This window comes from Megalobrama amblycephala, linkage group LG23 (genome assembly GCF_018812025.1).
Source record: "Megalobrama amblycephala isolate DHTTF-2021 linkage group LG23, ASM1881202v1, whole genome shotgun sequence".
Classification (NCBI taxonomy): domain Eukaryota; kingdom Metazoa; phylum Chordata; class Actinopteri; order Cypriniformes; family Xenocyprididae; genus Megalobrama; species Megalobrama amblycephala.
Genome location: NC_063066.1, coordinates 1931598 through 1943298, shown reverse-complemented (window position 1 = coordinate 1943298; position 11701 = coordinate 1931598). Strand labels below are relative to the sequence as shown.

Here is an 11701-nt window from a genome sequence, read left to right as displayed (position 1 = left end):
TCTGCTGTGATTATAAAGAGAGAGCGGCGCTCGCTTTCTGTCATTCGTTCACAAGAAAAGTTATTGTTTTTCATGAGAGTATTTCATACTTCACATTGACAAAATGTATTTTTAAACCTAGTTATTTTATAATGTTTAATATTTAGTCAAAAACGATTAGAAGAAATGGCTGATATATGCACAAATAAATGTTACTTTGCCGCCACCTGCTGGTTAAAGTGGTAATTATTGTCTATTTTTAAATGTGTTTTATATCAAATGTTGAATTTCCTACATTTTTAAACGTTCAGTTTTACAATGGGGACAATCTCAGAAGGATGAACAAGTATTTGTGGTCATTACATTAAATATAACATTTGAAGTGCTGGAAAATAATGCATGTGTGTCTAATTACAGACACGGCGTTTTTAAACGGTCCCAATAGCTTCGTCTTTATTGCAATCAATAAAACTGGTTTATTGGTAAATTAGGTAAATGTGATAACTGCATTAAAAAGTCAACCATTCAATAAACTGTAATCTTGTGTTTGATCAGTACCACTGAAGATTGGTATGGACAAAAAACAAGCTCACGTGATCAGATCCCATCAGAACATGAATCCAGACTCAAAACACCAGTGAGGAAAACATTTAAACTACTGATTTTTTTATTGAGTTGAGTTATCATCTGAATGAAGAGTAATAATTACACATGTACCAAACACGCTGAAGTATACAGAAAATGCGCAGATTTCAACAGATATTCAGCTGCTCTGATCATCCACACTGCAGAACGCCTCTCAGCCCCGAGATTTACTCGCTGTTAAAGGTCCGAATCTCCAGATCAGACAAGATGCTCCTGCAAGAGGACCAGATTACAAATTCATTCTTGTATTTTCTAATTCAACTAAATCATCCGCAAAGGCGAGACGTACTTGTGCTGCTCTGAGAGCTCAAACTCCTGCTGGATCCTCTGGATGAGTTCGGGCGTTTCGGGCAGACAGAAGCCAGCGGAGATCTGAACCAGCTCCACGGCCTGATCCACATCACCACTCTCCTTCACACACGTCAAGAACTGGTTCAACAGCTCCGCACTGACACATGTTAGTGTGAACATATCAAGACAAGAAATAAAACATTTCTGTTATATTGCATGTGGCAAAAACTGACTAAAACATTTATGTTAAATGCATATTCACTTGTAGAGGTTTTCAAGCAATTTCTTAAAAATCTCAAAAAGCACAAATCATTGGAAAAGCCATGGGGAAAAAAGCACTCTTGATCTTACCTGGGAACTCTATTGTGTGTTTTGAAGAGTTTCAGCGTGTCCCTGAATGAAGAGAAGTGAGAGGAACAGATCTGAGGGCGTTTTTAACTCGATTTGATCTTGATCACATTACAGAATCCTGTAAAAGACGTTTACCAGGCGTCCTGTCTCCTCTGAGCTGCGAGCAGAACGGAGATGACGTCGCTGAGAGAGCCGGCCGTCCAGCTCATCATAACCTTGCCGCGGTCACCTGTGTTGTACATTCTCTTAATGTCCAGCGCACAGTCAGCAAATGATTCCTGCACCTGTCCAGAAACACACACATGAACAATTACTACAGACCGACACTGATGCCATCAACCAATGCAGATCATCTTTCACCAGTGATCCGGTTCTACCTCCTGACTGTGCTTCTCTCGGGCCATCAGCGCCAGCAGCTCCTCCACCAGCTTCTGCCGGTTGGCATGACCCAACTGCTTGATATCTGAGGAACAAGACGACAGTCATCTGAATAAATGTTCCATCAACTTTGCTGATGCGTTAAACAATAACTATCGACACAAAATCCTTAACTTTTTGCTGGCATGGTCTGAAGATGACTCGAATTTAAAAAATAAAAATGGCTGACAAAAAGTTTGGCTGACTAATTTGGCATCCATATTCTCACCATGACCCAAGCAATCAATCAAGTTTCATTACAATAGGCAGAATTAATCAAAAGCTATTGGCATTTGGGAATTGGTCATTTTTCAATCTAAAGAGACCAGTTTTGTGATTTTCGGCCGAACCGTTCAGAAGTTATAAGCAAAAACAGCCATTTTTTTTATATCTCCTGACCACTAGGTGGCAGTGTGCCAAAACTGTGCAGGAATCCTCAGGTTATGGTTGTCATAACACACACCAATTTTGGTCAGAATACGCTAAAGCGTTGAGGAGATATAGCCTCATGTTCATTTTGGCGCACTCTCCATCCGATTCGTTCGTGAGTTATTTGAGAATTTGGTTATTTGAAGTTTAACGAATCAACTTAAATTCCATAACTTTTTGTCTGCATGGTCTGAAGATGATCTGACTTTAAAAATTAAAATGGCGGACAGGAAGTTCGTACAACTTATTTTGTTTCCATGTTCTCACCATGACCCAAGGAATCTATCAAGTTATTACAATACTCAAAATTAATCAATAGTTATTGGCATTTTTTAAAATTTCACTATAATTTTTGACCACAAGGTGGCACTTTCTCAACTTTTTGAGTACCTTCAGGTTATGGAGCCGATTACACATACCAAATTATGTAATGATATGCCAATGTGTTTGTGAAATATAGCATTTTACAACAAAATTCAAAATGGTCGACACACCCAAAATGGCCGTAATGGGAATTGTTCGACTCGGCATGCTGCACTGAATCTAAAGAGACAACCTTCAGTGCTTGGCCCCTAATAAATAAATCAGACAATCACCTTTCCATATCTGCGGTCTAATCGGTTGTCGGTATCAAGCGATTCGAATTTGAAAATCAAAATGGCGGACAGGAAGTTCGGCTGACTAATTTGGTATACATCAAGCAATCTATCAAGCTTCATTACAATACTCAAAATTAATCAATAACTATTGGCATTTTTTAACATTTCAATATAATTTTTGACCACAAGGTGGCACTTTCTCAACTTTGAGTACCTTCAAAGTTGTACGGAGCTAATTACAAATACCAAATTTCGTAATGATATGCCAATGCGTTTGTAAAATATAGCATTTTCAGAAGTTAAAGCAAAAACAGACATTTTCTTCAATATCTCCTGACCTCTAGGTGGCAGTGTGCTGAAACTGTGCAGGAATCCTCAGGTTATGGTTGTCATAACACGCACCAATTTTGGTCAGAATACGCTTAAGCGTTGAGGAGATACAGCCTCATGTTCATTTTGGCGTGCTCTCCATCGAATTCGTTTGTACGTTATACGAGAATTTGGTTATTCGACATTTGACAAATCAACTTAAATTCCCTAACTTTTAGTCAGCGTGGTCTGAAGATGATTTAAAAATTAGGTATTTTGGAAAATTTTAAATGATGGAAAATGAACAGTTCAAAAGTTATTACCTTAAACGTGAGTGCAACTTTGGACAGTTGGTGGCGCTAGAGGGATTGAGTTAAAGACTCCAAATTTGGTATGATTAATGTTTAGTCTGTCCTCTATCAGTGTGCCAAATTTCACAACTTTCCGCAAGCGGTTCTATGGGCTGCCATAGATTCAAGAGCGGAAGCAGCAGCATTACACACCTTCAGTGTTTGGACCTCAATAAATAAATGAGTCAATCACCTTTCCATATCTGCGGGATGAGGTCCAATCGGCTGTCAGTATCAAGTGCTCGGAGCAGATCCGTCATGATGTTAGAAGTGGGGTAGTACACCTGCAGACCAGATCACATCAACACACATCAGTGCATGTCAATCATCCCGTGAGCGTTCACGTGAAGCATGATTGCGTGTCACTCACGGAGGGAATCAGATCTCTGTACCACTGCAGCACCACATCAACGTTCTCCATCAGACAGAGCAGACTGAAGAACCGCGTACTGAAACAGACACAAGCAACATGATATAGACCCGCGTCAGGGGAAGAATTGACTGGAAATGATGATATACTCACTAGTAGATGTTCTGTTTTAAATCATTTCCCATAAGTCTCCAGTTCTCTCCTACTCGCAGCAGCTCATGGACCCTGTACGCCTGCTCAATGTCCTTGGTGTCCAGACACTGTAGATGATAAGAGATGCCGAAAAGGGTCACACCTCATCTCATACTAATGTGGCATTTACTATAAAGTAGTGTTTGATTGTTGCACTTACGATTCTCATAGCAGTGATGAAGAACTGTGCTGAAAAACAAAATATAACAGAATATAGACAAGTGGTTGAGTGTGTGTTTTAGGACAGGCTCTATCTAGCAATAATGATAAGCAGATACCATCATCAGGGTCCTGAGGAGTAAAGCTCTTTCCTGACACCTCGTACATCACTTCCTGTAGAATGTCTTTTTGGCCCTGAATTGGGGCACCTGCAGAGCAAAGCATGATGGGAAATGCACGATAGTGAGTTTCCATGTATGCACATTTAACTTGCTCATTTATTTAAGAATTGTCATCAAATGAGTCTTTATCACCTGTTTTATAAAATATGCTGAGCACGTGATTGTAAGAGGCCAGACTGGGTTCTGAAATCAAAGAAAAACAATCGATTACATGCCAGAATAACATAATAAGCAGAAATAATTAAAGCTGCAAGCAGCATTTACCGGGGTTCAAGCACTTTAAGGCCTTTAAGCACATAAAAGGGTATTATTTTATTTAGCAAGCATGTAAACACTTAGATCATAGATGGAAAAGACCATTTACAGCCAATTCAGTAGGGAAAAAACATGGTTTTTAAAGGTTTTTGACAGTTATAGCACCACCTATTGCCCGATCTACGTGTTTTTTAGGTGTGATTTGGTGAAAATATGTTATAGATGTATATATATATATATATATATATATATATATATATATATATATATATATGAGAGCATAAAATGTGAACCAAAAACGTCAAAGACATTTGGGCTTTAATATTTAGTTAATCAACTTAGTTTCCGTGTTTCCTACGGTGGTTTCGTCTCAATCGAACGGTTTCGAAGATATTCGCAAAAGTTTTTTTAAACGCTGAATCACAACGTTGCACAAACCAAAAGGCGAAACCTACCATGTTTGGTATCGTTGGACTCAGCAAGGATTCAGGATTCAAGTGAAAATAAGTCGACCACACCCAAAGTTACATACATTTTCAGTCAAAACCATTAAAAACATATGTTTTTTAAAGTTTTTTCACAATTATAGCGCTACCTATGGTCCGATCTACACAAAAATTGGTGTGCTTCTTTAGAGTCATATCCTGCATGTGCTCAGCAATTTTCGTAAAATTCTGAGTTTTCGTTTAGGCTTTATAGGCTTTTGGGTATATTTAGCCACGCCTACTTTCTAAATGATCGTGTTATAGCGACCCGAAGGATATTGATCTAGAGAGTCCAGATAATTGTCCTGCACTGGTTTTGGTCTGATCGGGTAAAAAAACCAAGGACTAGTTCGCAAAAGTAGGTTTTGGATAAAATTCAAAATGACTAAAAAATTTGCATGCCAGAAATGAAATCGGAGATATACATTTTGTTTGTTTTGAGGATTACAGTGATATAAGACACTCGAGTCTACGACAAATAGTCTATGAGTTATGAGCAATTTCGTCTTTTTGATCGCTGTAGCACCACCTATTGGCCAATTGGGGTCATACCTTCTGAGGTTCTCCCCAAATTGAGGACTACCATCCGGCAAAGTTTCAAGTCTGTAGGCCTTACGGTTTGGGTTGCGCGATTCATTTTACGGCGGAAGAAAAATAATAAAAATCCTTACAATTACAATAGAGTTTCAGCATGTGCTTGAACCCCTAAAGACTGATCACTCAACAGACCGATGGAGAGAGCCTTCATCTCGCTGATCACAGGGAAGGCCTGAGATTTGCCCAAAGCGCCACAGCGTCTCAAAGCCTTCAGGACGGCGTTAAACGTCAGGAGGTTCGGCTTGACCTTCTGCTCTGCCATCTGCTTCAAAAGATCCTACAAAACACACCCAGACTGATGCAGAAGCTACTTAAGAACGCGGATTCACGACAAAACCACAGTCACGTACCACTATCAGCTCCCACTTCTCATTGTACTTCTCTTGCGCTTCTGGGGCGGCTGCGATCAGGGCGTTGAAGATGTTCACATCAGCTACAGCAGCAAAACATTCAAGATATTCAGCTCTGGAACTGCTCAATTGGAAAAAAATCGTATAAAGCGTAAAGAACACGCTCACCTGTCAGCCGGTTGTTCAGCAGGTCAGTGTAAGTGCTGAACGCTCTGGAATAAGCGCCGTACTGTTAAATCAAGCACACGCACAGTCATCTTCTGACATCAGACTCGTAAAGACATGCATGTGTTCCTGTACACGTTACCTTCACCATGCCTCGGATCAGAGCGCTGTATGAACGCGTGTTCGGCTCCGACAGCAGCGCAAAGATTCTCTCAGCATTATTATTCTCTCTGCGGGAGAACGAGACAAAGTTTCCTCTCATGACATGAATATTCTTAACTTTGTATTGTGCAGATACACCACCTGTCATTGATTTGGAATAACTTGTTTGTTTTTTTTGTTTTTTAAAGGAGGTTGCATTTATACCTTCTTTTAATATACTTATAATATAAATTTAAAGAGGTGGTTGATTATGATTTCACTTTTTTAACTTTAGTTAGTGTGTAATGTTGCTGTTTGAGCATAAACAACATCTGCAAAGTTACGACGCTCAAAGTTCAATGCAAAGAAATGAAAGAATTCTCTGTTTAAAGACTACAACGAGCTTCTTCCTGGGTTAGTGACATCACAAACCCTAAAATTTACATAAACCCCGCCCCCAAGAACACACAACAAAGGGGGCGGGGCCATGTTGGGCTGCTTTAGAGAAGAGGAAGAGTTGTTGTAGTAGAGTGTTGTTGACATGCCGTCATTTTACGCCAAATGAGGGTCAATTCAACACAAAAGATGAATATGACGGCACATGCTAGTGGATGAGTTGAATCAACTCCACAGCAACTACATCAATTTATCCACTAACCATTCAGAAACGTCTAAAAGTTGTAACTTCTTCCTGAGTCTCTCCATCAGTTTGAACAATGTAAGGCTGAACACTTTCGTCATTTTGGCTGCGTGAGATTCTCCAGCTTTGTTGTTGTTGAGCTGTTAAAGCTCCGCCCTCTTCTGGAAAAGGGGCCGGGAGCAGCAGCTCATTTGCATTTAAAGGGACACACAAAAACTGTGTGTTTTTGCTCACACCCAAATAGGGGCAAATTTGACAAGCTATAATAAATGATCTGTGGGGGATTTTGAGCTGAAACTTCACACACACATTCTGGAGACACCAGAGACTTATATTACATCTTGTGAAAGAGGCATTATAGGTCCATTTCAATATCCTTATAATATAATTTGTATTATTCTGATCAATTTAATGCAGCCTTGCTGAACAGAAGAGACTTTCAAAAACATTAAAAAGTCTAAAATTAATCCAAACCTTTGACCAGTAGTGTATACGAGTACTGTTTTATTAGAAACACTCACTTCCAGGTGGCCTTCAGTAAATCCGAGGCTTTGGGTGCTCTTCCTTTCCTAGGCTGTGGTTCCTCCTGGACGTCCTCCTGGGGTTTAACCATGGTAAAATAGGCATAAGATGGAGAAAAATCATCATTACACATGTTTTATAAAATTCAGTAGTCACATTTATTATTGATTATTTGCATTACCCAAACAGATTTTAGCGCTGGGCCATATTATGCTCTTTTTCAAAGGCTCTACTAGATTGAATGTTGATTATTTTCCTATATTATTTGTCGATATGCATTCTGGGTAATATTAGGTCGATAGGCTACTTTCTCGAAAAAAATGACAATTATTACCTAGAATGCATTGTTTTTACAGTATATTCTGTATATTACAATGCATTCTGGGTAATATTTGTCATTTTAAGAAAAGAGGCCAATAGGCTACTTTCTCGAAAACGACAAATAATATTAAATATTATATAATATTATGTACGAGGACATGAACTTCTTCAGAACATATCATATCCACACAGAAACTCAAAGGTCTTCACTACAACCCGCCAAAATAAAAGTTCGGTTTTATTGAGTAATTATGCTTTTTTCAAAGTCTTGATGTTGATTATTCTCCTCATATTCTCCATTGTTGCAGCTCCTCTCTTCCCAGTCTGTCAGTAACGCTCTGTTTAGTTCCTGTCTCTATGAAGCCCCTCCTTCTGAAAAGCACAATGTGCTCTGATTGGTCGGCTGGAGCAGTGTGTTGTGATTGGTGTTTGGGAAATGTCCCGCCCCTTACCATAACCGCCAGTTTCTAACTAATTCAACCAGGCTCCGCCCCTTTATTCTGCACATTAATTATTTAAATGAGGAACATTGTGCCTACCGTCTCTTCGCTCCTCTGTTCCGGAACATTCTCTTGTGCGGGATCACGGTCTCCATAGAAACAAATCAGATCTAACAGATCATTGGTCACATCCAAAGACACTGATGTACCTGCACAGAACACACTCATCAGTCGAACTCCCGTCTCTATATTACCCACAATGCCTTGTTTCGCTGGCTCTCACCGGCCTGCAGCAGCTGGTCGTACAGATCCACAGCAGCTCTGACCTTCCTCAGCTGAATCCTCTCTGTGAGCGCAGCTTCCGACAGATCCTCTATCCGAGCCTCCAGAGTCTCCGGCATCAAACACTTCAACACAAGACAGCAGGTTCTTCACAAACCCTCGTGAGATAATCAAACCATCAGACACGAGCACCGGACACTCACGGGAATATGAGGCTGTGCGTAGTCCTTCTGGAAGTAATTCGGGTATTTATTGATGAAATATTTGGCAGTGTTTCTGCCCGACTCCTGGGACAAGGAAAATAATTTCTGTGTGGGAGAAATAAAGAGGTTAATGCGAGCTAGAAATCAGGTTAGGTCTTTTTTTGGCTGTTCGACCACATGACGTTTACAGTACGAAAGCAATCCGGTCTAAATGCATCTTTATGAATTACTCACAAAGTCTAATGATGTCTTTGGAGTGAGATATGGATCATCCTGGAATCTGTAATCTGATGCTGTAGGATCCTAGAACACATACATAGTAACTTTGCTTACATGATATTAGATGACATTGTGTTTTGAACATGGATGTTAAACTTGTGTGAGTAACATACCCTGTTCACAGTGGACGCCAGAGCCTGTAAGACAGCTTCTTTACTCCTGATAATGATAATAACAATAACTTTATTCTCTATAGCACCTTAAAGAGCTTTTCAAAGTGCTTTACAAGGTAAAAATACAAAATAAAACAACAAAAGCAGGGCTCAATGATAAGGATTTTTGGCCCCGGTCGGGCCAGTGGTTCAAATTTTTACTTGCCCTGCCAAAATTTTCTCTGGACCCACAATAAAAAAAAGAAAGAAAAGAAAATGGACATATAAAATAAGCCTAGTTATCATTTTCTATTTTTTTTGATGCATGTAACCTTAATAAATAAGTTTATAACACCAAAAACTACTAGATTAACTCACTTAAATTTTAAAATATTGTTAGACAAGTAAACGGTAAGTAATAAAATAGGAACAAATAAAAAGTAATAGCGCAAATAAATACAACACAATAAACATATAAATTAAATAAACAGTGCTTTTAAGGTTTTATGTAGGCTCAAAAATTGTAATCTAATGTATAGCTAACTAATGCATAAATAATGTTTTGAAATGTTGAAAATATACAACGTTTAATACTGTTATTTGAGAATTATTTATAATATGAAAAGATACTTTTAAATGTAAAATTAAACCCGCCAGTAGGTGGCAGCGAATCACTGTTAATGAGTCATTGAGATTCAACCGATTCATTCAAACGGCTGATTCATTCCGGAAGTGTTGCTCAGAGACGCAAAACAATTCTGTGGACTTTGGAACTATTTTCTTTGGCGAAATAAAGCAAAACAAGCGATTTGGAATTTTCGAAAATGTAAGTCACTTAATATAAACTTTTTGTTTATTAAAAAAAGAATATAGATGTGTGTCATTGACATAAAAGTGATATTTAATACCTAGAATTGGCCAAAAGGGATGCGGGAATCAATAAAGACTAAAAAGTAAAGGTCCTAACATAGAGCCCTGAGGGACACCAGAAGAAACTGGTCCAATATCAGACCAGTATTCTGCGTCTGGGCAAATAATGTCTAAACCAGTTGAAAACAGTGCCAGAAGTACCAAAAAAAGTATGATAATTAATGAATTAATTAAAGGTGCAATATGTAAGATTTTTGCAGTAAAATATCCAAAAACCACTAGGCCAGTGTTATATATTTTGTTCACTTGAGTACTTACAATATCCCAAATGTTTCCAACTATTTGTAAATCGTGAGAAAATTGCAGTTTTAATCAAGGCTCCGGGACGTGTGAGGAGTCGCCTGTCAGTGGCGTCATACCCACGTTACCCTCGATTTCCGTTTTATTTTGTAGAAACCATGGAAACACCAAAGACGCTTTAATATATTACACGTTTTAATAGACAAGGGAACAACTGTTTTGATATCTTTATAAATGAATTATTGTTATATAGCTCAACACTATACACATTTTTTGCGAGTACCATGCTTTACCATGCCTCAGAGAAAAACACTATTTTGTGAAGTAGCTAACATAGCATAATCAGATGCAGCTTTATTTTTAGTAAGAATAATACAGCATTTTCTCCATCATACAATACGTTTTAAAATTAATTGCATGATATTTATCAACACAAGCCATCCGTCATTTAATATGATATTGTAAAATCGATCTATCTTACTGCAGTGTGTAACAGTGTCTCACAGCAGCCGCCGAGCGAACGCACAGAGTAACGTTATAACATCATTTTCAACACTCTCAAATGTATCTAATATGATAAACAGAGCTTTTTTTTCCAAAAAAGGAAAAGCGGAAGCGGCGCCGGCGACTGTGTCATAATAAAAGTCCCGCTGCTCGTGAGGCGTGTGTTGCTCAATCGCTCCAGCTCCTCGTTCAGCTCCACAACACTCGCTCCTGCTCTGCTTCACACTACAGTAACGTTAATAATCACATCCATGAACATGATTTCTTCCCGAGTCCTATCCCAATTGTTTCCACCGGCTGTGATGTGAAGACCACGTGTCCCAAGATTCCGCGCATAAAGCTACGCCTTTGTTTTTTATATAGCGGACAGAAATCTTACATATTGCACCTTTAATGAGCATAACAAAAACCATGCAAGATCTTTTATGTGTTGATCAGTACAGTACATACCATGTTTTCTTCTTTGGAATGACTATTTCTTCTAAAAAAAAAAAAAAAAAAAGATATTAAAAAAGATTTAAGCAGCTTAATTTAATAAAGAACATATTAAAAAGACAGAAATTAGTTGTCAAACCTAGTGAAGAAACGGCAGGTTGATTATCTGCAGCAGAATTCAGAGCAAAACCCCTGTAATCAAACCATTTTTATTATGATAAAACATTTTATATTCTGATTAAACGTATTAATCATGACACATACAGCCCCTTGAAATGACCTAGAGACAACCAGTCATTATTTTAAAGTGCTTGGAGATTACAAAAATGTAATTTAATAAAAAGGCACAAATAAGCTTTATCTTGTGCATTAATCTTACCTATTAGGCCACGACTTCTGCAGATGAATCCGCAATATTCTGCTACTCTTACAAGCATGATGCCTGAGAGCTTGTGAACAGGAGGACGCCATGACACCAGAGTGCGCGAGCGAAAGCCATCCGGTGGCGCTTTAACGCTACAGTGAAAACAACAGGGGGCGCTAGATG

The 11701-nt window shown here is 38.7% G+C and overlaps 1 protein-coding gene across 2 annotated transcripts; it reads right to left on the bottom strand.

Annotated features, from left to right (window-relative positions):
• Nucleotides 1-617: 617 nt before the first annotated feature.
• ptcd3 (pentatricopeptide repeat domain 3) lies at nt 618-11672 on the bottom strand. Of its 2 annotated transcripts, none has more exons than XM_048176348.1 (24): nt 11534-11672; nt 11294-11346; nt 11170-11203; nt 9067-9112; nt 8909-8977; nt 8675-8779; nt 8473-8596; nt 8289-8398; nt 7428-7504; nt 6268-6355; nt 6129-6189; nt 5961-6043; nt 5743-5887; nt 4406-4456; nt 4211-4300; nt 4093-4121; nt 3894-4000; nt 3741-3819; nt 3564-3654; nt 1644-1729; nt 1402-1550; nt 1267-1308; nt 914-1072; nt 618-837 (listed from the first exon to the last, which is right to left on the bottom strand). In XM_048176348.1, exons 1-24 carry the CDS (start codon nt 11623-11625, stop codon nt 792-794), a joined length of 2016 nt encoding a protein of 671 aa, XP_048032305.1. In that variant the 5' UTR covers nt 11626-11672; the 3' UTR covers nt 618-791. The 2 variants fall into 2 exon arrangements, with proteins under 2 accessions (XP_048032305.1, XP_048032307.1); XM_048176350.1 differs by having other exon boundaries at nt 11170-11200.
• Nucleotides 11673-11701: the final 29 nt, after the last annotated feature.

Bases quoted from the DNA above. Each gene is read 5' to 3' on its own strand.
- ptcd3 (XM_048176348.1), bottom strand. From the start codon at position 11,625: ATGGCGTCCTCCTGTTCACAAGCTCTCAGGCATCATGCTTGTAAGAGT. The intron at 11,347-11,533 runs GTAAGATTAATG...GTTTGATTACAG, and splicing joins CAGAAGTCGTGGCCTAATAG to GGGTTTTGCTCTGAATTCTG. The intron at 3,655-3,740 runs GTGAGTGACACG...TCTGGTCTGCAG, and splicing joins ACAGAGATCTGATTCCCTCC to GTGTACTACCCCACTTCTAA.